Source organism: Poecilia formosa, unplaced genomic scaffold (assembly GCF_000485575.1).
Source record: "Poecilia formosa unplaced genomic scaffold, Poecilia_formosa-5.1.2 Scaffold159, whole genome shotgun sequence".
NCBI classification, from domain to species: domain Eukaryota; kingdom Metazoa; phylum Chordata; class Actinopteri; order Cyprinodontiformes; family Poeciliidae; genus Poecilia; species Poecilia formosa.
This window is the reverse complement of record NW_006800098.1, coordinates 644,290-670,706: the sequence shown is the minus strand read 5'-3', so window position 1 is coordinate 670,706 and position 26,417 is coordinate 644,290. Positions and strand designations below refer to the sequence as shown.

At 42.5% G+C, this 26,417-nt stretch overlaps 1 protein-coding gene and 1 long non-coding RNA gene across 2 annotated transcripts in view; one reads left to right on the top strand and one right to left on the bottom strand.

Annotated features, from left to right (window-relative positions):
* The first annotated feature begins 7,420 nt into the window (after positions 1 to 7,420).
* On the top strand, positions 7,421 to 12,797 carry LOC107837623 (uncharacterized). Its single transcript, XR_001663662.1, has 2 exons — positions 7,421 to 7,705; positions 12,422 to 12,797. It is a non-coding gene; the product is annotated as an uncharacterized LOC107837623 (long non-coding RNA).
* Positions 12,798 to 19,054: 6,257 nt separating this feature from the next.
* nrf1 (nuclear respiratory factor 1) overlaps positions 19,055 to 26,417 on the bottom strand; it is a 15,843-nt gene continuing 8,480 nt past the window's right edge. The window contains exons 11-12 of the mRNA XM_007564427.2: positions 21,688 to 21,809; positions 19,055 to 20,086 (exon numbers count right to left, since the gene is read on the bottom strand). Coding sequence (XP_007564489.1) covers positions 19,926 to 20,086; positions 21,688 to 21,809 — 283 coding nt within the window. The 3' untranslated portion in view covers positions 19,055 to 19,925. The remainder of the gene's footprint in view (positions 20,087 to 21,687; positions 21,810 to 26,417) is intronic.

The following is a 26,417-nucleotide window of genomic DNA, read 5'->3' as shown; positions in this document are numbered from 1 at the left end:
CTGGAAATCATGCAGGAATTGTTGAGCTGTGTTTTTTTTTTTTTTTTTACGTCAGGATAGATAGATTTGTCATTTGGTACACCTACAAATTAGGTTCCTTTAGTCATGGGGAATTTTCACTCTCTCATCTAACCGTATAGACGCACCCGCTCGAGCTTGTACAGCGATTTCACACCAGGCAGGTTTTATTTTTTTGAGCTGTAGAGGTTGTGACAGATATGACTTGTACAGAAAGCAGAAATGTGGCTCGGGTCTTTCTTCTGTCGGACTGTTTTTGTGCTCTTGGACATCCACTCGTTCGAATGCAGAGGCATCCCTTTTGTTTTCGGTTTGTAACAGAAATTTTTTATTTTATTTTTTTAAGATGTTTTAATTTCTCTCACCTGCAGCTGTGTGACTTTTGGTGAAAGCTTTCCTTTTCAAGATGTTCCACGTGTTCCCTTCTAGTTTACGTACTGCTTGTGACACTTGGCTTGGCCATCCTAGGAAAATATATTTTTTATATACGAGCTGATTTATCAGGCAAACATCTTTTTTTTTTCTTTTTTTTTTTTAAAGATACTTTTAAAACCATCTAGAGTGGAAATGCACCAGTCAGTGAACCAGAAATTGGAATCCGCAAGTTTCCTTTTGGTCATTCTCTCATTGTCAAATACTGAAATCCCTCCTCCTAATTAAATTCCTAAAATTAAGACTGAACATTTTTGTCATAAAAATGCATCGGTGCATTTATTTAAGTTTAACTGAAATCAGACCAAACTTGGGGTCACATTCATTGACACATCCATGAGGATAATCTTGTAATTTTTTTCATTTTTTTGTGTTGGATTCAAAAACTAACATGTCTGTCAAACAATTTGCAACACTTTTTTTTTGTCCTCGGAGGTCATTTTTAGTGGCTGGGAAAAGCCTGATGGATGCATCTCTACTTCAGAGATATTGCTGTACCGGAGAGCGCCGAGGTTGGCGTGTTTCCAGAAAAGAATCGTGAAAATAAGGTCGACTTACCCAAATACGAGAAATGACTTCAACTTTTCTGGCACTTTGCATCCGCTGAGCGTTGAGGCGTCTAGTTTTGACCTGATGTTGGTTCCCATCTTGGAGCTTCTTGGTTGTTGGGGACCGTAATCTGTGCTCGCCTGCGCACATTGTTGGATAAAACGACGAGGAGCTTAAGCCAAACTTCAAAAGCCCCCACTCTTTGTTAGCACAACCGAAGAGTCGTCTGCACAAAAGGATCCCGCCTCTCTCTCTCTCTCTCTCTCTCCCTCTTTCTCCCTCCGCTGTGTTGACTGTGTCTCCTTTTAGCAGTTGCATGCTTCTCAGTGCACACCTTCACTCAGTTTCTGGTGCTTGTGTGGATTTTCTAACCCCTTCCAGGCACTCCTACCATCATCAGGCCCTTTTTATCAAGCACACACTGCGTTGAACATGTAAGTTTGAAGGGGGGAAAAAAAACTATGTATTTGGTACCTATTGTGTGATACTTGCAGCGTTTAAAAAGGCAGAAGGTTTTATGTTTTAATCTGTTTCAAGAAGTTCATCCTGGTCTTAATTTGTTCATCTTACTTTCCCTTTTTTTTTTTTTCCCTCCCTCCCCCATTGTGAAGTGGGCATGCTTGTCAAAAAGACAAATGCCCTCTGTTAACAGGCTTATAATCTCATAAATAGTTGTGTATAAAATAAACTGTTATAACTTCTTTTTTTAATAAAACATTGAATATGTATACGCGCTTCCGTGTGATGCTGATTTCTTTTGTACGCTTGGTAACTCCTATAGTTAAAACTGCCATAAAAGATGCATTTGTTTTGTTCTCTTAAAAGTCAGAAAATATTGCATCTATCCAGCAAAATAAAGATTAAGAAGTGAGAACTTCATTACATTTATATTTATTATCTTGGATAAAAATTATTTCATGGATAAAAATTTATTTTTTTTGCTTTAGTCTATTCAAAAATTATTGTTTCAAAACGACATTTTAATTGGTTATTTTAGTAGATAATGACCCACATTTCAAGTTCAAATGGAAGTTTTTTTTGCTTCCCACTTTATTCCACTAGGTGTCAGTGTGGCCTCGCTCAGTGGTTGGTGCAAAAATGTCCAGAGTGAGACGTGCTTCCTGTCGGTGCTGTGAAACTGATGGAGCACATTAGTTTCCGTTGCTGTTAACTGAAATGTAGGTGGTTCATGAACATCTCCTGAGGTTTAGCTTCGTTTTTTTATTCCATGGTAAATGAACTACTTGGACTGGAGTAATTCCCTAATTTGTTGCGTACCCTGAAAATATGACGGTCGCTGCGTGCTGTTTAACCAGTGGACCAGACGAGGGCGCTAGCTTATTGTCCGTTCCGCTGCCCCTCAGCTGAAACTCCCCACCGGCTCTCTGTATAATCACAGCAGGGGGGGATAAATGCTCTGACATAAGGCTGTTCAATCCGCTCTCCTCTGAAAAATGTATTCTGTCACGCAGCAATCTGTCCTCTCTTCCTGTTTGTCTTTATCACTGCTGCAAAGCCAAAAGATGGAATCTCTCTCCCGTCTGACATAATAACCGCCAAATAATTAAAGCGCAACTGAAGCTGAAAACTGACTAAAATGTGGAAATGGCTTCTTAAATTTAGAATCGTTGACAGGTCGGACGCTGCACAGAATTTTAGGGGAGGTTTTACATAGTGGAACACGAAAAGAATTAAAATGGGCTTAAAGAAAAACATTTTTGGTTTAAAAGATATCTATTTTTGAAAAATATATATATATATATATCGCCACAGCATGATGTTGCCACTACCATGCATCTCCATGGAGATGTGGTCAGTGTCGGATGTTTTAGAAGGTAACTCTGCTTTAAAATTCTCCAAAAATCTTAACCAGTCTGCTGCTGGGTTCTTTGGTTTTAATGAAGTTTTTTTTGCTTGTTTGTTTGTTTTCCCCACTAATTGCCTTTAAGAGCTGGAATCGTACTGACATGAAGTTAAAATTGGAGGGCTCTATACATTTTTCTAATTCTGATTTATACATTAAGGTGTTAAAAAAATAAATAAATAAAGAGGGATAAACACTTCTGCACAACCGGTTCCCAATTTCCTTTCACTTCACATTCATGCATCACTTTGTGATGGTCTATCACTGTCAATTTCAACCAAACTTCCCTTTAATTCCGCATTAGAAGGAGGTTATTGGGTGGAGAGGAAGGAGGGGACAATGGGGCCCGTCTCTTCTGCGCTCCCCCCACCCGCCCTGACCTCCAGAAGTCCAGCAACCTGAGAACCTCAATGAAATATTTAAAGCGTCTGTTTTATCCGCAGTGCGTTGCTCGAGACCCGCTGACGTAATCCCAAAAGCCTTTTCAGCAGCCATCCGATTGGCCCGCGCAGAGACGAGGTGGTCAGGTGTCCTGCGCCACTGTGGCCTTTTAAGGCATTACGAAGCCCGCAGGCTCCACATTAGAGCTCACGAGCCGTCTGCTGCGAGGCATGATCAATCGCTGTTGTCTCGAGCATTTTCCAGAACAAAGCTTTTAGCAGGAAGTGAACCTCGAGTCTCCGCACTGAAAGATTAAGTTGTATCCCACTCATAAAATAGACCCCCCTGCTGATTCCACGTTGTCTCTTTCAGTAATTCCTACAATGCGCATACAAATACAATGGTCACGTACAACGTCATGCTGGGAAGCCGGGAGCTCATCAACCAATCAGAGGAAACTCTCATCAGTGTGTTCTAGGTGTTGGGTTCCTCAGGATGGAGTTTGGTGGCAGACGATTGGTTCTCTCGGGTTACAAGCTCTGTTTCAGACCCGTAACTGATGTCTGGGGTTGCAACAGCAGCAAGTAGTACAATGATCGCCGGGTCTTTACTAATACATAAACTACTGATTAACACGCAAAAAATAAATAAATAAATAAATAAATAAATAAATAAATAAATAAACAACACACACACACAGAACAACTCGAAGCTAACTGCGGCTGAAAGAAGGAGAAACCAAAAGCAAACCTGGCACAACTGTTTCCCAAACGAAAATAAAAATAAATAAATACATGTACATTTAATAGCCTTACATGTATAACGAATTGGTCTGAGAAATATTAATCAGATAAATATGCTGCGAAATATTTGGTATGTTGAATTTAACGTATGACACCCATTTTAGAAAATGCTCTTAACACTTTTTTTTTAAATGAATGAATTAATTATAGTTATTTTCGGTTGTGTTTTACTGTATTTGTTTGAAAATGTTCTCCAGCTCAAGTTTATCACGGCTTTACCTATTTACATGAATGTGTTTATATATAAATTTTTGATTCGATTGTACTTATCATCACTGTTATCGTAGCTTATTTGTTTTATTTACATTTATGCATCTGCTGCTTCATTTTTTTTTATTCAACCAGGTGACGGTCACTGTGTGCCGCTCACTTTTATCTTTTCTGTCTTTTTCTCTCTTTTTTTTCTTTTCTTTTTGATGGTGCCATTCCCTTGCCTCATCAGTGCCCAGGTTATTGAAATATTCCCTTTCAGTGACTAATTCTCGTAGCATCATTGTTTCCTCCAGCGTGCCTCCTGCCTCCATCATCCGATCTCATCGGGTTCCGTCACGAAAAGGAACCGAATGAGGTTTTTTAAAATATTCAGAAAGCTCCTCTCCTTTACACACACACACACGGCGGATCCGCGGTTCGGGTTTCAGCAGGTGGAAACCACGTCAAGGCTTTTTTTCTTTCTTTCTCTCTTTTTTTTTTTTTTTTTTTTTTTTTTGAAGGGGTTCCTGCTGAGCGGCGGCGGTCAGGATTGATTTCACCGTCGCTATTCGCTCTGAATGGAGTGTAACCCAAGCCGGCCGCATCACCTCTAAATATTAGACGGGTTTTGTGCGCCCGGTTATCTGATTATCAACAGCAGGTAAATGGACTCTCACTGCCCATCGGAGAGGAGCGTGGCCAGCGCTCCGCCGCATATATTGAGCATCCAAAAGCAAAGCGGGCGCACCACGTGTGCGCACTGCTGCGTAAAACCAAGGAGGAGGAGGATGAGGCGGAGCAGAGGCCGTGTGAAGGCCCAGAGATGCAGCTCTGGCCCTCCATCACCAGGTCGTATGAACTTTACCTGAAGGCTCTGGCGACATTATTATAAATCGGGTTGTAAAACAAAAACGAACGAAAAAGAAATACGCTGGCACAGTTCTGGCGTCGCAGCAGAGGTATTTTTTTTCCCCCTGCTTTCCCTCGCTGTTCCCGGACAAGGAAGTGTTACGCAATCTGCAGGGGAGTGGGAGCTTTAAATGCAGTGCTTGATAATCATTAGCCATCTGGACGTGGTCATTTGATCTCGCAGCATCTCGAAGCGAGAACTGCAGCAGCAGCAACAGCAGCAGCAGCCGACTAAAACTAATCCTGTGTGGATGAGGATGAGGGGGGATTAGCTAAAACGTGTAAGTCTTGGGTGTTTTATTCTCATGAATTAACCAGAAATGATGTCTTTGCTGTAGAAATTATTTGTCTGACAGAACTTCAGATGTCAGACAAACGCTCCACTTAAAATATCTACTGGTGTTCCTCAGGGATCTGTTCTCGGTGCCATTTTATTCTTCTTCTTATTTATTTTTAAATTTTATTTATTTCTTTATTTTACAAACAAATGGGGATAGGAACTCCTAATGTGGTCTGTGTACACTCTGAAGTGGAGTTTGAAGTTCCCAGCTGGTAATACAGAATTACATTGCATATAAAACCGTGTAATAAAGCTTCTATTAGCTTAACATGAGCTGTAATCTAGAAATCACTAGAATGTATTTACATGCTGATGACATGATCATTTGCAGCACCATTGCATCAGATGCTGACCTGTTAAGATTTATCTTCTTTTATCACTCTGGTTGATGTAAAGTCTATTCTGAGGAGGTGGGGAAATTATCCTCAGGTATTCGAAAAGCTTATAGCTAAACGTTATTGTTATTATTATTATTATTTGAAAAGGTGTTCCCTTTTTTCCTTAAGACATGTCCACATATCCTTTCTCTAATCATATTATTTATATCCATGTTACATTTTCTCAATAAAAATGGACTGAACTCAGCATGCTATGCTGCATTACACTTTACAGCAGAACCAGATTCCTCTTGCAGGAGTCTTCAGGATGGATCTCTTCCAATTTATAGGAAGTCAAATCTTCCAATATCACCCTACTGTACTTATTGAACTAGACTCAATTCAGAAATAAGGTCAAATATTTCCATAGCGAAACAGGCACTGTTCTCAATAGTTATGCTGTTAAAAGTGTTCCTAACACTGCCTTGGTGGAAAGGTCTAGCCTTTTATCGATGATAAATTGTGTTTTGGTTCAAGTATAAGGGTTTAAGTATTTAACATCTAGCTAATGTTTATCTTGTGTTAGCTTCTGTGATTGAAGTTCCTGTCTTTCTTGAACAGCTCCTCTTATGTTTTAGTGTATTTTTTATGCTTCCACTTTGCAGCTCTACTTCCAGTTCATGAAAAGGAAAGATGCTGTATGTGGTTCTCTAAAGAACAAAATTTATTATTATTATTATTATTATTATTATTATTATTAGTATTAGTATTATTAATTTATTTTTTTAAACTGTTGTGAAGGTATAGCACTAGTAATCTATAGATTGCATAAAGCCCAGGCCTGCAGGCCTCTCCATGCTTTCGGCCTGTTAGTGGTTTGTCATTTATGATAAAAGCATTCAGTGCTGCTGTTTTTCAAAACGTGCAATTTGAATAAAATTGCGTTGAAATCGTCGCACGGATTGTCATAGTGCAGCAGAACAGATGGGTTTCTACTGTCTGTTTTTTTTTTTAAATGGATGAAACAGTTGGAATATATTCCTGTCCAGATTAAAAAAAAAAAAAACTAAAAGGTTTAAATAAAAATGGATCATAACGCATCACTGAAAAATAATATCTGTCCATTAAAAAATATATATGTATATATATTCAAGATACTGCCCAGGACAGGTGGAGGTGGGGGGTTGAGTTTGGAGGGGGTTGCTCCAAATCATTTTGCTGCAAAAGCGTTTAATCCGCAAAGACTAAACCAATCCTCATCCGCTCAGCCTGTTTGAAGTCCAGCAGGCGAAGGGAGACTCAATGGAAGCTGCTTGGGCCCTGTCTTTAACAAAAAGCCACAGCAATAATTCTCACACTCTTTGTTTTCAAAGTCTGTTTTGTTTTTGGGTTGTTTTTTTTTTTTGTTTTCGCTCAGTGCAGGTCAGCGCTCATCCTCATCCATTTCGACCGAAAAACCACCGAAGAAGACGGGATCTAAACGCTTGTTAAGTTTTACGTTGGACTTGGAGCTTGAGTCGCTCCTGTGTGTGCCTGCGCCTTTAAATAGGTGCACCTTTCTCCTTCTTCCTGCGAGAGCGAGCAGCTCTGGACGCGCAGGTAAAAAAGGAAAAAAAAGGGAGGTAGGCGGTGGGAGAGGAGGAGAGAAGGAGAGGAGGAGAGGAGTCCAGAGGGCTGAATTTGACATTTGATACTCAGGAAGTTCAGGACTGCGTTTGGATTTCTTTTGTCTCATTGTGATCCTGCAGAGCTGCGGCGCGGAGGCTTGTGTCACCATCAGCAAGTACCAACTCGGCTTGAAACCCGGAGCAAAAAGCTTTGAGGCGTAATGATAGGTTTGCGATGAAAGTGAGCGACTTTAGTGTGTAAGATGTGCCGATCAGCTGCAAGAGATTCAAAGGTACGACGCGAATTAATACTCTAGCAAGGGATAAATGTGAAATCAGGGCTTTTTTTTCTTTTTCTTTCTTTCTTTTTTTTAAAGCTTGAATTCATTTAGTTAAAGCTTCTGAGTGATTAATCTAAAAACAAAATCCATATAAAACATATTGTATGCGGCTTTAAATAGCTTAAAAATACAACTGAATTTACTGCTATATATTCAATTGATTGCAGACCCAATAAGAGATGGGACTATTTTTTGACATTAAAAAATATATAGTCAAGATCGAGTCAAGCGCGAAGATTCAGAAATGCAGTTCTCCATCGTATTTCTTCTTTGAGAACCAAACAGTGCTTTTCTCTAATGTGTTTTTTTGGCGCTGTTCGTGCGGGCTCTCAAGGCTGCTGCTCTGCTGTCTTCACCGTGTTGCACCTGCTTTTCTATGCGTTTAAATGGAGAATACTGACTGGTCCAGGATTCATTTTGTGACTGTACAACTTTAAGGACTTCACAGTTTATTCCCACTTTAGGAAATCATTTTTAAATATTATTATTATTATTATTATTATTATTATTATTATTGGAATGTTGTCAAAAATATAAACCACAAAAGAGAAAAAAAGAAAAAACATCCTCATCATGTCTGAAAATGTAAGCAGCAACATCAAAACTCGGTTTGTGACCAAAATGATCCAAGTTGTTTTCGAGACTGTTGTTGCATAGCTGATGGTGAACTGAGATCTCAGGTCTTAGAGAACCTCTAAATCCTCCTGAAATAACCGTGAAGTTGAGGACTTGTAGGTTCCTACTGGGACAAATGCGATTAACTGTGGGATGAGGGGAGGGGGAGGTTGCAGCTCTCATGTTGTTGATTTAAGGCCAGCAGACAAAAGGACATAATGTGTTGCACATAATGTCGAATTATAATTTTAGCATCCTTTGAATATTTTACAGAAGTCATGACTTATTTTCGTCATGACATAAAACAAGCTGATTTTTTTTGTCAGCTTAATTAGTTGGATTGAATATGTTCTCTTATAATTATTACAACCTTATAATTAGAAGAAACGAGCAGTGTCTTACATGAAATTCCCAATTACATTTCAGTTTGAGTAATTTGTATTTTAAAAAAAATGATCAGGTCGAAAATGTAAGCCCGTTAAATACTTAAAAACACCTCAGTCCACCAAAGTGGTTTTGCTGTTTGGTGTATTATTTATCTGCTGGCCTCGATAATGATAAACACTTTAAAGTCCAGGCGTATTTTCTCAGTGAGAGAATTTAAAAATTAAAAGCTGCAGTTTTCTGTCAAAAACAACATTTTCTCCACTTTACATCCTTGAGTTTTAAAGTCTTCCAGTGTTTTTTTTTTTAAAAAGCATGACTAGAAAAAAAAATATCATCCTAGAATGAGTAAGAAGGAGACAGTGTTTCTTCTGTTTTATTTATTTATTTTTGCCCGACTTGGCTTTTTAGTGGTATTGATTTCTCCAGGAAATGGTATTGAGAGTCTTGCTCAGGAAGCCATTTGGGCGTCTGAGGAATCACTTAGTACATGGTTTGATCGCTGAGAATCAATGGGAGCTCCGTTGCACTGCGGGGCCCCACAGTGCAGGGAAGCTAATGGCCGAACCAAGGGTGGGGCGACTTCTGCACGGGCCCTGGCACGGCAGGACGGGGGGCTGAGGGACTGAGAAAGCTCATTCCTCTCGGATTATCTGTAGCAGAGGGATGCTGTACACAACAGAGTCAAGGTCAGTCATTTGCTGTTAGGTCGTTGTTGCGTCCGCTTTACGAATCGCATTTTCCACAACCAAATTTGTTCGGGTTCTCGTAAGACGTTTGCTCTGTTATGTTTTGTGGGCTCATTTGAGTTGGTGAGGGAGCTAACTTGTGTGTGCCAGTTAATTGAAAAGCTAATCTACACAACTGAGTTTAAGGCTGACGTTAATTTTCTCTCAAAATCTGTAAAGATGTCATTCCCAGAAGAGTATTGGCTGGAAAGTAAAACGACCCTAATCTGCAGAGGTCATGTTAAAGGTGACTGTCTCTGGACATGCTGTGGATGTGGTCAGGATGTTAAGAGATTAACTCCTGGGGTAAACCTTTTGTCTAACATGGCTGTGTGAATATGTACTTTTGTAGTACTCTATTTGCTCTGATTTTTTTAATGTTTTCACAGCTACGTTTGGTTATTTGTTTGGCCTCATCATTTTAATCAAATGATCATTTGTTTGTCATTTTGACTTGTCAAAATATTTTTCATTTTTGCAAGATTGGCCTTTTGTTTTTTCTTTATGATGCACCGGTTAGATTTTAGTCGAGCTGCACCAGTCAGCCAGCCAGAAATCAGATCCTCTGCTCTAACATTGAAAAATTGAAAATGTACAAATGTATTTGCAATAACCGCATCAACCAAGAGCAGGTACTTTGTTGCATTTTTTTTGTAGGTTAATAAAAATTGGGTAAATACGCATAAATGTGGGTAGCTCCCTATTTTTTTGTTGCTGTTGGATTCAAAATTACTACCCTAATCAATGCACCTGCCACACATTTTTTCATCTCAAACCTTAAAAAAAGTCTCACCAATGAAGTCCAATAGGTACAACTCTAAATTTGAGCTTCTTGTGGCTACATTGCACAATGTACCCATTCAGATGTGCCCTGTTTACATTTGTTTTAAGAATAGTTTTCTACCTGATTGGTTAATTATAACCCCTGATTTCCTCAAAATCTAAAGATGGCAACGCAGGTGATTAGCCGTAAACAGCTAGTCGAGGGTGTTTGTGCGCCCTCGGGATTGGCTGGACTTATATTTAGTCCAGACACAGTAGTCTTTGACCTGTTACTCAATGTCTGGGTCAGTCCACCGCACTGCAGCACATCCGAGTTACAAGCTGCGTCACTGCTACGAACCACTGCGTATCCCCTCCACCTTCGTGGCATAACTTCTTTCCTGGCACTTTCGCTTTCTAGGCTGCTGTTTCTCCTCCGCTCACCGGAGGCCTGTCTGTGGTGGTCTATGTGGCGCGTAGCTTTGCTCCGCTGGTCTTAGTGTCCTCGCCCAGACTCGCTAACCAGCCGATCCGTAGGGCGTTTTGGGTGCTGATAACGACTCCTGTTCTGTGTATGGCACTGGTAGAATTCACTGTGAGAGCTCGCTATCAGTGAATTACCATAGGGCCATAAACAGAGCAGAGAAAGAACCACTTTCTTCTCAGCTTACTTTCTGCTGCTGTGCTTTTCTGTCGTTCGTGGGTGGGATGGGGAAAGTGATGTAACGTTCTGGTGCACGGGCCGTATTGCGACACGTTCATCTTTTCATCTGTGTGTCTCTGTGACAACAGCTGCTTTGCCCTTGGATACCCAAGCCACTCTTCTTCTTTGCCCATTTTGGCACTAGCACATTTTTGCTTCTGTATATATACTTTGAGCAATTATGTGTAGTGCCAATATAGGACAAGACAGATTTCCAACGAATTTGCTCGGCTGCGGATTGGAATGCTTTCACCATCCAGTTTGATTTGTTTGGTTGCTTAACTCTCGTTTATATTCCTCGGGGGGGAAATGGACCCATTTTATGAGAATGTTGTAATGGAAGCCAACACCCAAGAGGACTCTCCCCAAATCAAAGAAAAAATCAGACATGTTTTTTTTTTTTTTTTCCACCCATGTGCATCTGTAGCTCCATAGCAAACTGTCTTCGTGTGATTTTGTCTTTGTCTTTTTGGCTTCTATGGGTTCAGAGTCCCGGCAGCTCTCAGGTGGTGTTTGGCAATGGTAGAACTCACACTGGTGAGGTAGATGGATCCGGTGGTTCTAGACTTGCCAACTACTGTCTGGGAGCGTCCGCCAGCTAAAAGAGACAACAACCTGGGCTGGTCCTGTTGCTGATTTAAAGTCTGAGGAACATTTTTACATTTTTAGTGAGTGAGTGAGTGGCTGAAGGTGATGAAGGGTGGGGTGAGCCTCTGTTCCTCCCCTGCACACCCTGGCCTCAGAGCTCCAGTAACTCCGTGAAGGTCATTTTAGGCTTTTGGTACGTGGTCTCGAAGGTCATCCATCCGTCCGTTTTTCACACCCTGCTGCTGGAACGTATCTACAACGGGTTATGCATCTGGACAGGTCACATACAATTGCAATGGTTGGATTCAAGAAAAAGCCTCACATTTTTGATGTTATGTAAGTAAAAAAAAGACAACTACACTGTCACAAATGTTCTGAAAATTCATGGCGAATTTGATGCTCACTGCATCTGTTTGTGGGCACTTTGGAGTCTGCCATACAAATTGATTGCATTGTATGCACAGGAGAAGACAAAACATACCTCAAAGTTTCAAGTCCATCCATTCATCCCTTACCTTCCAATTATGTTAATATGGAGTTTTTAGTCAAAGGTCAATAAAAGTTTCTTTTTTTTTTAACAGAATGCAGTCAGAGCTGAACACTCCAAAAAAAACAACAACCTTGTACCTTTCAATAAAATCGCTGTTAGTGGGGTGTACAGTATGTTCTGGTAAAAAATGAGAAGTTAATTCATCAAAATATTCTACCCAATATTGTATTGTCTCTGTTTTAGATCATTAATTCTCAACAAAGTTCCTCAAGCACCCCTGTCCTGAATGTTTTAAGTGTCTCCTTGCTGTCACACACCTGACTTAACTGGGTGACTAACTAGATAGCATGCAGAGAAGGTCACGCACTCAACAGGTGTTATATGCAACATATGTGCAGGAACAAAGACGCATCTTAAACATGTTGGACGGGGCCTGAGAACCAGGGCTGGGAACCACTGTTTTACATGACTATATCCCCATGAAAAGCACACTAACCATCAGGTACCCATAGACTACTAGCCTCTTGTCCACTGACTGCTGAAGAAAAGCACCTGCCTTCAGGTCACTTACCAATTTTTAAGGAATATTGAGATTTTAAAAAGTTCCAAAACACACTAAAAAATCCCAACACAGTGTTCTTATAGTTTAAAATGCTGTTAATATGATGCTAAAGAGAGTGCTGTAATGACTGGAGTGTTTTTCAGTCTAAGTTGCTCTGCTCCTACCCCAAATATTGCCCCACATAAGCTAACCCTTAACATTGTTAAGGGTTAGCTTAACAATGTTAAGCTAAAAAAAAAAAAAATCAGACATATTTGATTTTGTCAAATATGTCTGACTTTGAATGAATGCCTGTTAAGCAATTAGCTACAGCAATTAGCAAGTAGCCTGACTAGCCAAACTTATAGCTGCTTGTTATGTTAATTTTAATGTAAATACTATTAAACCATGTTTCTTCAACGCTATTGTGAGATTCTCATACTGTCCCATTTCTTTTTGGAGTGTGACGTTACCTAAATTTTTACTGAGCGCCCCTGTGAAGACTTTGATGAGGAGATCCGTTGGTGGCTTGTGTCAGGCTAAGTAACACTTTGACTCCTCTGGAATTCGATGTCAATCTTTAGCTAGCATCTTCTATAGGCAGTCCAAGGGGAGATTCAGTCAAAACTAGTCAAATTTAGTCTAGATAACAACTGAAGGAAGCTTTGAATGGGTGTTTTAATTCAGCCGTCAGCTCATCTTTCCACATCAGTTAGCTAGCAGACCCATCACATTTTTAGCAGACCGGAGGTGAGTCATCATTTTTTTTACCACTTAAAGTAATATTTATTACCATATGGGAGTGATATAGATAGATTTTGTTCGTCATGTGCAAAAGTGATAACTTTCAAGGAACCTTTAAGGAATGGCTTGATTGAAAATAATAGCTTGATTGAATTTACCACAATCGCTTTTTTTTGACATGCACTAAAATAGCTAACGTATTCTTAGAAAAAAATGGATAAGCAGAGCTCTCAATAGCAGTAAGTTGTCTGAGGCCATTCATGTGTTTAATGGGTGAAACAAATTGCTTGTAGTTTGTGCTGATATAACGCAACAACAATAATGGATTTCTCTGCCCATCAGTCAGTTTTTCCTGATAGGTTTTTGACTTTGATGGCGCAGTGATACGAGATGTGCTGCAGTGGACTTTATGCACAGATGTCCAGCCATTCCTGCTTGCAGCCAGCGGCCATCAGAGGACTCCTCTCTTAGCTCCTGTGGCATAATTGCCAACCCATGCGGTGTCGTCTTACCCTCTTCTTTCAATGCAGCCTTGTTGACGACGAATGGTTGAGAGCGAGGGGCTCTCCCTCAGATGTTGCCTTGCACTGGCTCAAATCAAGACAAAATAAAACTGCTCTACTCTGAGCTTTCTATATCTGGGTCAGGGTCTGCTAATGTAGGTGACAGGGGGATATGGTGGGATTTAAAACCCTTTATCTGCCTTTGCATTAATCCTGCTTTATGGCCCACACTTGAGCTTTAGCTAATATGATTTGTATTGTCAACGGTTTGCCTGAAGGCCTGGTGTATATTTGATCTACCAGAATGTCATCACTGGACTTCAGCAAACGGTTGAGCCACTAAGAGTCGGTAAGTGCTAAGGTTGATCAGATACGTATTTGGGATGATCTAAAATGAAATCCTGTGTTCAGCGGGCAAAATGCCTTAGCCAAAACCATCCGGTGTGTAGTTTGTGTGCTGGCACCTGCTGACTCATCTCTCAAGTTACTTGTTTTTCTTTTTTTAGCACACCCCAAAAAGGTCCGTAATAAATTCTTCCAAAAAGACTGCGTCCATTGTGTCAGTTTCCCTCTAACGATCTTCTCTGCAGCAAAGTGCATTGTGGGATCGCCCCTGTCAATGCCAGGCCTTCTCCAGATGGGCCGAACAGATCAGGTTACACTGCATTTTTGAGTGCACCCTCTATCCCCGCAGACCACCCCGCCTCCCAACCACCACCTTCAGCAACTCTCTGGCCCCTTTCTCCCTCGGTCTGACTCACTCACAGCTTCCTGGGTGGGTAGAGTCGAGCTGAGACAGAGCTTCTGTGTTCTAATGCAGGCTGCAGAGCATTAGTGGAATAAGATTATCTTCGTCCTTACGCAGTGTCTGGACCGGAGTTGGACGGAGGTGTGAGTCGGCCGCTATTAGGCTGCATTTAAGGCGGAAGATGCTTCATCAGCAAGCATGCCAGCGTTTTTATCCCATTATTTTTCATTGCCTTTCCACAGATCGTTTGAACGTTTTCCATCTTACAGAGATGTGGTTTGGAAGACGGGATCTCCAAGCGTGTCTTTCCACTTTGTAGTGTGATTAAGGTATCTTAGCTTGAGGCTCATGGATCAATCAGGTCCGTCTGTCAGTCGATCTCAAAAGCAAACTTTTTCCACTTGTGCTGTGCAATTGCAATTCAACCTTACTGCTTAGCTCGCACATTGATGCACAGTGCATGTAAAACTATTCACTCCCTTGGATGTTTTACCCTTCTATTGCGTTTACAAGTCAGTCATGATCAACAAGATGTAGCTTTTCTGATTTAAAACAAAAAAAAAATTTAAAACAGGTGAGGCTTTAATGTCAAAGTGACAACTGATTTCTACAAAACAATGTCAACAATTTGCTGGTCATTAATAGTCATTAATTATAGCAATGACTTGGTCAGGGCAAACCCTCTTGGTGCATTTTGTAGTTCTTTCTTACTGAATCGCGGACCAAGCACTGCTTTTACCAGTGCCTGCTTCTGGAAGAGGAGTCCTCAAGAAGAGCTTGATTAGAGCTTGAAGGGTTCAACCAATCAGAGGTGAACTGGGGGAAATGTGAAAAAGCTGTATCACAACTCTTCTAAGACATATAGTCCATATATCTATCTATCTATCTATCTATCTATCTAGATAGATAGATAGATAGATAGATAGATAGATAGAGAGAGTTTTCTAGACATTACACTATTTCAAGTATAAAGAATAAAGTGTGAAGTGTTTCCAGTTTAGGTCGCAAAAACTCCAATTAAAGATTTAGTGCATACAGTTATTCGGTCATGTTGAAATTCACAAAAGGTCAAATCTTAGGAAACTCGCAGGCAATTTGATAAGGGACAACTGGAAGTATGCGTTCATCTGGTTCCAAAGCAGTGACTTTTTTTTCCTTTTTTTTTAAGAGATTAATTCTTGTTTGAGCAAGTGGGGGCTCAGGCCAGAAGCATGTCATCCATATGTGTGGAATATGTGTGCCTGCGTGCAGAGGTGGAGGGCCTGGGATGCACACGTATTAAGAAACGATTAGTGGAGATTAAAGCCCGGCTACAGAGTCTGCTTGCAGGACTCTGGACAAAAAGAGTAACCCAGCCCCTCACCCTGCAGTGCACCCCCTGACCCCCTGCGGTGCTGCGGCCACTAAAGTCATGGCTGGAGCTTCATCCGACAAGTAAGAAGGATCAATGGCGGAGGCTCCCCTCTTCGGATGGATCTTTCACTGCTACATATATTGCTTTCATGATGGAGAACCAAAGCTTTTCTGTCTAGGTCAGAGGTCACCAACAGGGTGTCCGTGGGCACCAGGTTTGCCCCCACCGAAGACCTGGGAGTTTACCTAAAAAAAGATATTTTATTGATCATTAAGTTTTATAATTAAAACTAAACTGGTAGCCGTTTGTAGCACTCGATATCCTCTACATTTCAATCATTTATCCATTAAGTTTATTTCTAGCACGGACTTACAAAACACAAAGCCGCTGCATCACCTACTAAAAGATTTGATAGCACTTTGTGGCGGTGCTGCTGACTGAAAGGGAGGGAGGTAGGCTTTTGCAGGAAAACATGCTAATAAGTCCTTTAATCTACAGAGTTGGTTTGCATATCAAACTTAAAATGTTACGTGGAGACATGCACTTGGTCTTGTGCGAATCACACTTTCAAGGTTCCAATCCAAAACGACAGGGGAGAGTTTAGGACAATAACCAATAAAGGATGTTTTCATCTGTCTGAACACAATCTTGTTCGGCTTTAATCTGGAGGAAGAGTGGGATGCACACTATGACGCCTGATAGATTAGGGCCTGTATGCTTCTCTCTCTCTCTCTCTCTCTCTCTCTGTTCTGCTCCGCAACAGAAGGGCCCTGCTAGCAAATCCCAGGCTTTAAAGCAGAGGAGGTTCAGGCAGCTTATGATGTAATCAAGGCCCTGTCTGTCACTGCGGGAAAGGTGGGGGGTGGAGTGGAAAGGAGCATTGGGGTTATTGGGTTTTGTGGCATGTGCATCACTCCAGCTCAAAATGAACAGAAATGTGGCATAATTTGAAAAAGAAAAAAAGAAAGATGCAATAAGAGTAAGATACAAAAAAGTGGGCAGCGAAAACTCAGAACATGAACAAAGTTTGATCAGGAAGAAAAAAACTGTTAGATTTTTGCCTTATTTTAAATTAGCATCATGAATCTAAATAAGTGGAAAATAATTTTTCCACTTACAAAGAAAAATTGATTTATATATACTTCAGACTTGTTACAGGCTATACTAGAATAAAATTTAAAACATTGAAGACAAAAACAAAACAAACAAAAAAAAACACAGTTGTTTCACAAGGATCAGATTTGAACAGACAAATCACTTAAAAGTCTACATCATGCTACAAAGCAGTAAAAATCCCCCATGTGTAAGGAGACAAAAATGAATTAATCTTAGTAGCAAACACTAAAAAGCTTGTTAAATAATAGTAAGTAAAGATTTTTATTTATTTTTTTGCTGATTCAGAGGTCTGAGAATGTTTAAATAGAGACGCGTCTTTCCTCGTGTCCTTGCACGAAGAAAGACACAATGAGGAAGTTGATTTTGGAAGTATAGGAAGTGATGTCAGAAGTGAAGAGACAAATGTTTGGGTGAAAATCTGGTGGGATTTCTATGGATTTGACTAGGCATCGCCAGACTGAACTTGACAAGTGGGTTGCAGGCACTAGACATTTTTCCCAGAGGCCATACTGTCAAACTCTACAAAGACCAAAGTTTAAAGAATGTACACGTGGCTTCATTTCTTTTCCGCAGTAGTTTTAAACAGAATATAAAACACGACCTTTGGTTTCCTTTTCTTCCACGTGTCCTGTCGTTTCATATACGTAGAGAAGCTGGTTGCCTACAAGACTGAATCCAAAGTGACCTGTATTTGTATGACCTTCAACAATGTGGATTATTATTGATGCCCTCAGGACCCTACTGATGTGTGGGGGTTTGGTTGAGCCTCCCGCCTGATGTTGTGAAGAAAACGTTTCATGAATTTGGTGGTGAAGTTAATCATCAGCCTGCCAGCCTCAGTCTTAGTATCTTTTACCCAAGCTTGTAATTAAAATGTATTGTGTTCATTGCTCTAATGGCTGTGCCATTTCTATTGTCTTCAATTAGAGACTCTGCAACTAGAGGCTACATCACTGAGGGCTTTGGATGGGATAATTATGGAGAAGAGCCCTGAAAATGGTAAAAGATCACTTGTCATCGCCATCTTTGCCGGCGGATCCTGTAGGGAGAGGATGTCGCGTCCTCTGAGGATTGGGAGCAGATGTCCTGGAATCTGGTTAAGAGTTACTCCCGAACTGCTTTGCGAATGTGGATCTCTTTCGGTTCCTGTTCCCAAGCCTGATTTCGCCATCTGGGAGAGCGCAGATGTTGCCTTTAGGAGGGTCGTAAGCCACACCTGTGGATTCGAGAATACACGGCGCCGTTTAAAGAAAACCACTTCAGGGAAATAAAAAAAAGAAAGAAAAGATTTTTCACCTTTTTAATGGAACAAAACTAGGAACCTCAGACTGGATCCATTGTCCAGCGGGGCTCTGAATGAAGCTGTTGAACAGAACAGATGAGAAGCCGCTTCCAGAAGGTCTCATTCAAAGCAAGGCCAGGTTAGCCGACCGCATCCGGGTTCTCTTCCGCCTGCCAAAGACATTCCCAGGAGCCCTGCCCTTGATTTCAGTCTTATTTTCCCTTTAAACAACAAAAAAAATTCAATGTCCAGCTTAAAAGCTCCTTTACTTAGTGATCGAAAGTGCTTCCTGTTATGTTGGAGTGTAAATTTAATTGCTCTTTAGAGAAAGGATGTCATACAAAAATGGTGGTGGGAGAGTGTTTGTCTGGGTCTGCGTCACGCTCTACCACCTTTCTTTACTGAAAAAGAAAACATCTGGAAGCTTTGAGGTGGTCTAGTCAAAGTCTGGACTTTGTGTTCAGGCTGAAAACCCATCCGGTGTCACTAAATTGAAACAGATCTGCAAAGAGGAGACAAACAAAAGACTTTGACTGTAGTTTCTGACGACACAGAAACAGTCAAAAGTACTAAATAAACCCCCAAATATTTCAAATTGCATTGTCACTTTAGTTAGTTAATATTAATAAATTAACACACAACCTATGTTAGGAAGGTTTACCCATCAGCAGAGGAGGCGTTTGACCGAGAAACATCTCACTGGAGTCGGTGGGGTTTAAAGTAAAGGTTACAGCTGTTTCAGACTTCCACTCTGGAGACACATGTCGTTTATTTTGCGGCTCAAAACGTTCATCTGCATCACAAATGTCACATTTAATCCAAATTTGACTTCCAGCAATGTAGCGAAGGGACGCCGATCAAGAAGATTCAAGAGATCCACGTTAAAAATGACATACTAAAGGTTGCGCCTCCAACTTCATGCACTATAAATAATAATAATAATAATAATAATAAAAAAAAAACAAGACGGGTTTAGTAACGCAGCAGTAAACAACAGCATAATGTATATCCTGAGACTGCCAATCTTTGGCGTGTTTGGGGATGAGAAAAAAAAAAAAAACGGAAACAAGCACATGACAAGACAATGTAATTTAATTTAGCTTTCCCCTCTAATGTGAGGAAATGATGCGGGAGTGTGTGAAGGAGCAGCGATGGGGAACGAGAGGAACCGAGGGGAGTGACCGCTGATTGAGGCACAAAAAAATAATCGACTAGCATTACATAGCAACGTACACATCAAGCCCAAAATTGATCGTGATGATATTGTGGTGGCTTTTCTTCCGGGTTTTTTTTTCTTTTTTTTTTCTGCTTTTTGTTTAGTGAGGGTTAATTTTACAGAAATAAATACTAGACACTCAACATCACAGAGCTTAAAAAATATGAAGATAATTGAAATCCAACAACGAAAGCCTTATCTTTTACATAGTAAACACAATGCATTGGTAATCATTTTTACTTTCCCCTGCAGTGGTACATTTAAAAATATATTCAACATCGTACACAATGTGTTGTCTTGGAAAAAAAACAACAAAAAAACAAAAAAAAAAACAGAAGAGAAACAAAGTCTCCAAGATGGCTGTTCAGTGCATTCTACGCCGTCCGAGGTCCACAGTGTCACTGCTCCAGGGTCACGACCTCCACCGCCTGGCCGTCCAGCGTGACCGTGTTGTCTATGCGCGTGGCGACGGGCGCCATCGCCACCTGAACCGGCCGGTTGCCCTGGGCGAGGCTGGTCACTACAGTCTGGTACATGCTGACGGGGATCTGGACCAATCCTGACGGGAACAACGCAGAGCGGAACCGGCGTCAACAACCCAAGCAGAGGAATGATTGATTATCAAATGACGACGTTTTTTTTTTTGTTGTTGTTGTTGGGGCGTCAACAACGCGGTTTTTATGCTAAAAATTTCCCTGGATGTATAGATGAGGAAAAGAAGGACATATCAGTTGAATAAGAGGAAATTTAGACGACTGGAAGATAAATTTAGATGCACAGAATGGGTCAGTGGACGGACGGAGGGATGTGTCTTTTTTTTTCCCCATGTTTATCCAGCCCTGGAAGCTAATAAAATGAAATTCCACACTCCCTCAGATTGTGTAGGAACCCTGCGTGTTACTTCATTGAGCATTCTACCAGTCGGACCTCCTCGGCTCGCTTCCCCCATTCCCAGCTGTTTTGGTGTTTTGAGTCTCTGCCTGCAGGGATTATTTGCTGCGGACATGTGGGCCTTTTGCTCCTCCCTGCAAGCTGTCACTGTGCCACAAGAAGGCCTGAATATCAGCGCGGGACATGGCAGCGGCTTGCGATCGCTCCTGCAACTGTCAGCTTAGACCAGGTTAAAATAAACTCATTTGTTTTACTCTAGTTTAGTTTCTTCCGGCTCATCTTCAATTGCCCCATTTATCTTTGCTGTAAATTTAGTTGTAGTAATTTCTTGAGCTGTGCTCGTTGTGTATACGTTACGGCACGCGCTTCGCTCATGGGCTTTCTTGACCTCTGCAGGCCGTGAACAGTAAGCTGAGACAAGAATGCGAACCGATTGATTTTCTATAAGTGCTCCGCCCCCGTTCAGCACCGAGAGCGATGCTGGCTCAAAACATCTGCATGTGTCTGAATTGTCCATCCAAGAGCAGACATTTCGAAAAATCTAAACAAGCAGGTGAAGCCGTGCCTGCGTGTGCATGAACTGTACGCAGAAAAGCAAGAGGACATCTGTGTGTGTGTGTGTGCTGACAGCTGGTGAAGCGATTAAACCCAGGATTGATGATGGAGTGGATCAAGCTTTGTAGGAGGGATCTATATTCATGGATCTGGAGTCGTTTAGTTTTTGTTTAGCACTGTAATAACGTTATTATTCAAAGCAGGAAGTGTTACTACAAGGTGCAACACAGATGAAACACGCCATCTGTTAAATTAGCACAGAGTAGATTAAAACTAAGGCGAGTGTCACTGGTGTGAAGCTTAGACGTAGTAAGGCTAATTGGAAACGCCATTGACTGGTTAGCATTTGCGAAACTTCACCCATTCTGACCTAAAATATGGGATTTCATGTGGCAGACTGATAGAAAGTACAGCATGAATGTGAAGTGGTGGAAAGTTACACTCGTTTCCCTCTAATCAGACGACCCGAAATAAAATCACGTGGCGCTTCAAACATGAACACAAATGAAGGTCAAACGTCTTTGGATCTCAGTTGTTCAAAAAAAAAAAAAAAAAAAGTGAAAATGACAATTTTTCTCTCGTTTCACATTTCCAAACTACTTTGCGGCGGTTGGTTCCAATAAGCTACATTCGAGTCTGTGGCTTTAAAAGACGAAGGCCTACGAACACTCCTGTCGTATGCATACGATGACACAGAGGGGCGAGAAGCGGTACCTGTAGCGTCCTGGACCCCGGCGAGGGCCCCCACAGCAGCTGCCGTCTCCGCCAGCACGATCTGCCCCCCTCCTTGAAGAGTGGCCTCGGCCAGTGTTGCTACGGCGTGGGCTGCTGCCTCGCTGCAACACAACCAAAACACATTTGTGCGCACGTTTTTAAAATGCTATTGCATTAGCAAAAAAAACCCCCCAAAAAAACAAAAAAAACAAAAGGTAGATGGAAAGTCTAGGGCCTAAAGATACAATCTTCTGGCAGAAAGCCTAAAAGCTTTGAGACCTATACACACGCACACACACACACACACGCACGAACTCACGGGTTATTAGAGATGTGAGGTGAAGAGGCAGGAGTGTATGAGCGGTAAGAGGCTTTACTTGTCTGGACTTACAGGGAATCTGTCACATCTCCCCAAAGGCCAGGTGCTACGGCTTTACCGGAGCAGTTTTATTAACCAGATCGACTCGGTGGAATTATCGGCAGCTTATTACCGCCGCAGCTTTGATATGAACTCATGGAAGCAACTGCGGCGGCCGGTAATCATATTTGTGACAGAAGCACAAGATAAGCGGAAAGGAAGATGCGCTGCAAGGGTACTTAGTGATAAAAAAAACAACAGAGAGGCTTCTGGAGCTGGAAAACAGACAAAATGTTCCAGGGTGAGAGGAGAGGAGCAGCTCAGCACGAGTAAACAGCAGCAGGCAGGGGAGGGGAGAGGAAGCAGGACTCAGGAGGGCGCAGGTAACAAGCCCCGATGGGAGATGCTCATGCACGTCTGAAAAAGGATCGCCATGACAGCGGTGCAGTGGAGAGCGAGCAAACATCTCAGGCAATTAATGATGAATTCAGCAAATTCAAAACTTTCTTTTTCTTTCAAGAAAAACAAAACATCTTTTGTCCTGCGAATCGAATCCAGTTTATCTCAGCCGCCGTCCCCTTGGCTTCTAATTAAAAAAAAAAACTAAAAAAAACTAAACAGTGTATGACAAACAATTTGCTGTCGGGTAATTAATCTCGTGCCATTGCTGAAATGGCACGAGAGGCAAGGTGACTCATCAGCGTCGAACCCCGGCGACCCGCTGAAGTAGACGCAAGTTTTATTCAAGCGAAAATTAAGAGTGGCGCAAACAAATACGAGAGACATGGGGGTAAATGTTGTGAATGCGCCACAGCCGAGTCCCGCGAGGTGGAAACCTCAGCGTTTTCTGCCAGACATTGAAAATGTGAGTGTGTGTTTCTTTTTTTTTTGTGGCTTCACACTGTGGAGTACTTTGACAACAAAGTTAAAATAAGACTTCTCAGTAGGAGTGCTATAAACTCAGAGCAGTATATTTACCCAAAATATTTCAAATATGAAAGCGTAGAAGTTTAAAAAAAAAAAGACGAAGTACTTTTATGCATTATTTTATGTTTTACAAACCAGTAAAACATGAGGAAAAGTGCAAATAGCTGCTCGCTCAAGGGTCGAGGGTGTGAACGCACCTCGTAACAATAAAATATCACTTTACTTCCTGTCACAGTGAAGTCTGTCTTGCAAAGTGCTAAAAGTTTTTTTTTTTTTTATAAAGACCTCAAGGAATAGGTTCACATTTTTCCTTGTAGATACCATTCCCTAAGAAGCTTAAGCCGACGCCCACTTCGTTTGGACATTACATGACCCCGCCCCGCTGACTGACCTGTTGAGAGCCATGGTTACGGTGGCTCCAGGCTGGATCTCTTGACTGGCAGCGACTGCGGCTTCAGCCAGCGATGCTACGGCCTGCGTGGCCTCTGACGCTTGAGTTGTCTGGATGGTCATCTCTCCTCCCTGGAGTGTGGCCCAGCTCTGTTCCACCGTGGGAAAACGTAGTTTCAGAACAACAACAACAACAACAAAAAAAAAGGTTGCTGTGTTCTCCCTTTACCTCCACTCCCTCTGTTAATTGCGTGCATCTGTAACGAATGTTTCAGAAAGCAATACGGAGTAACATTACCTCCCCGTCTGTAACAGTCGAGTAGTTGACCTGCGCCACAGTGACGCCGGGAAGCTCGGACGCGTCTGCCAGAGTTGCTACCGTGTGTCCCGTGCCGACCTGGAAGAGAAAAATGACAGAAAAAAAAAAAAAAAATGAGTGAAAGCTTCCCCACGGGAATCTTGAAAAACATTTAACCGCTCAAAACTCTCCACGAAAGCAGAGCAGCGCAGAGCCCGCGCGCACCTGGATGAGCGAGACGGTTCCGTCGGGGTTGTTGACGGTCTGCACGACGGTCTGCGAGGGCACGAGGTGAGCGATGCTCTGGGCCGCCGTCAGGTGGTGCTGGGCGGCGCTCGCGGTCGTCACCTGCTGGTCCTCGAACGCGTACAGCAGGTCCTCGCGGCCGTGCTGCTTGTAGCAGTTCTTCACGATGGTCCGCAACGCCTGCGTCCATGACACCTGAGGAGGACGCGCGGAGAAGAACGGTTCAGGACACATCAAAACTTTTCCCAACGTCGTAAGATTTTCAGTCAAATAACCGCACGAGAACGTTTCGCACTCTTTGCTTCTGCTCCTCGGTGCGGACGTCGCTGCGAACGTTGGCCCAGGGGATGTCGTCAGGCCACCACACGGGCTTGCAGCTCTCCTTCCCCCAGCCGGGCTTCCCTCGGCCCGTCGAGTACTTCAGCATCTCTGGAATGAAGGCTCGCAGTTGAGCCTGGAACAAAGACACGAGACGGAAAGATAAAAACGGCAAATCTTTTTTTTTTGTTTTTTGTTTTTTTCGGTCAAAAATGTCGACACGCACACGCCCTTGAGCGGGCCGCGGTGGACGCGCATCGATCGGACACACACCGAGAGGGTGAAGAACTGCAAATAGAAACAGGGTTGCTAAAAGGAGAACGTGTTCATTGGGAGACCGATCTATGGCTGCGGCTCCAGGCGGACACCAGGAGAAGCTCCTGGGTGGCTCTGGCAGCGCAGTGCGCTTTTTTTTTTTTTTTTGGCCTATTTTTTTTTGTTAATTCAAAATTGAAGGATAAACTCTGGCATGTTTCTTTAGCAGCCTTCAATTAACGCAGTACGCTTTTTTTTTTTTTTTTTTTGGCCTAAATGTAAAACGCTAAATTTCACCCACTCTTTAAGATGATTTCTTACGGCTGTTAGTTAAAACAATACAAGGGTTTGATTTAGATCCACTCCACTCCGTCACTGGATGGTCGTCGCCATCCATGTCTCAGTTTAAGCAGGAATGCTTGATGCAAGATTTTTGTTTTGTTAAAATAAACTTTTTGCATTTACTAATATTCAAATGCATAATGACCCATCTATGCCTTTCAAATAATGCATGCAGTCACAGTTCCCGGCATGCTGTGGTGGGGTTTTAGTGCCCGTGTCCTCAGTGTCCCAGTAATATGCACACATCACCAGAGGATTATATTGCACAATGAGGCATTGCAGCATCTGCCTACCTTGACATCACAGGGCTAAATTTGGTTCTGAGAGAAATAAATCCACTCCCCCCCCCCAACTCCTAAGTCACAATCATCCACCAATAAACTGCTTCGCAGGGCGTCACATGACGACGCACGACAAAATGGATCTCGGAAGAAAATGGAGGGTAGGCGGCGGTTAATTACAAGCCGCTCCGACGAAACAGAGGCTACATCTGGTGGCTGGAGCGAGGGAAGCCTGGGTTCGGCGAGCAGTGGGACGCAGCTTGGATTAGCCAAGGGCAGGGACTTAGCTGTAAAGGGATTCTTGCGTTTCCACCTGTGGGTGATGCGGATGTTTGTGTGCGGGGCCAGATGGCTTAATTAAAGTGGCTAGTTTGTTAAGTGGCATGTTGCCCTCATGCGGACCACCCCACCGCACTACACCTCCCCCTCCCAGCTTTCAATCTTAATCCTCCAAAGCAGCGGGCCAATCAGAGTTCGGTACGGCGGGCTGTATTGCCAGGTCCCTGAACCTAACAAGACTGGGGGGGTAATTACAGGCTCAGGCTAGACCTGGGATCACCTGCTACAGATGCTCCTTGTATGTGACGGGAGCCTGTGTGTGTCAAACACATTGCAGATTATTGTGTTGTGATATGTATCAGGAGAAGCAGCTCGCTTTAATGACTTCTATCCCCTCGGTTTGCGAGGTTTTCCCACAAGAGGGAGGAAGGCCGCACGTTTCCAACACACGGCACTGCACACATCTCTAAGAGCAGCCGCACCGTTCCACCTGGCCTCGCCGCACTGAGTGAGGCAACAGGTTACGCACGATAATCCCATCCTACAACCTCTAGAAAAACAAAGCGCCGACTGACACCTGGCCTCCGAGGATTTATCTGGGCCCCGGGATTGGCTGGGAACGCTCCCCAGGGCCGTGGACTGTCTCTGAGGGCCGCCGGCGTGCCCTGCTCTGACGACGAGCCGCAGGGTGCGTCAGCAGCACGGGGGACGGCGGAGTAAACAAGCCGGGCTCCCTCGGGCGAACAGAGGGCTAATGCTGCCGGCGAAAGGCCCGCCAGGCGCTTTCTGAAAGACGGGAGATGCTGCCCCGCTTCGGCTGATTCGGCGTTTTTAATTGCGAATTGAGTGTCGCGGCTGACGTAGGAGAAAAGGTGGAAGGGAAAATAAACGTGTGCATTTGCGTACATTTAAATGGTTTTGCTGTAAAGAACTGGGATTTTGTTTAAGGGAGCTTAATATAAGTGCGTATAACACTTCTCACTTATTTTACTTGTAAAACATTTAGAAAAATTTCAGCTCTACTTCGCAGTAATGC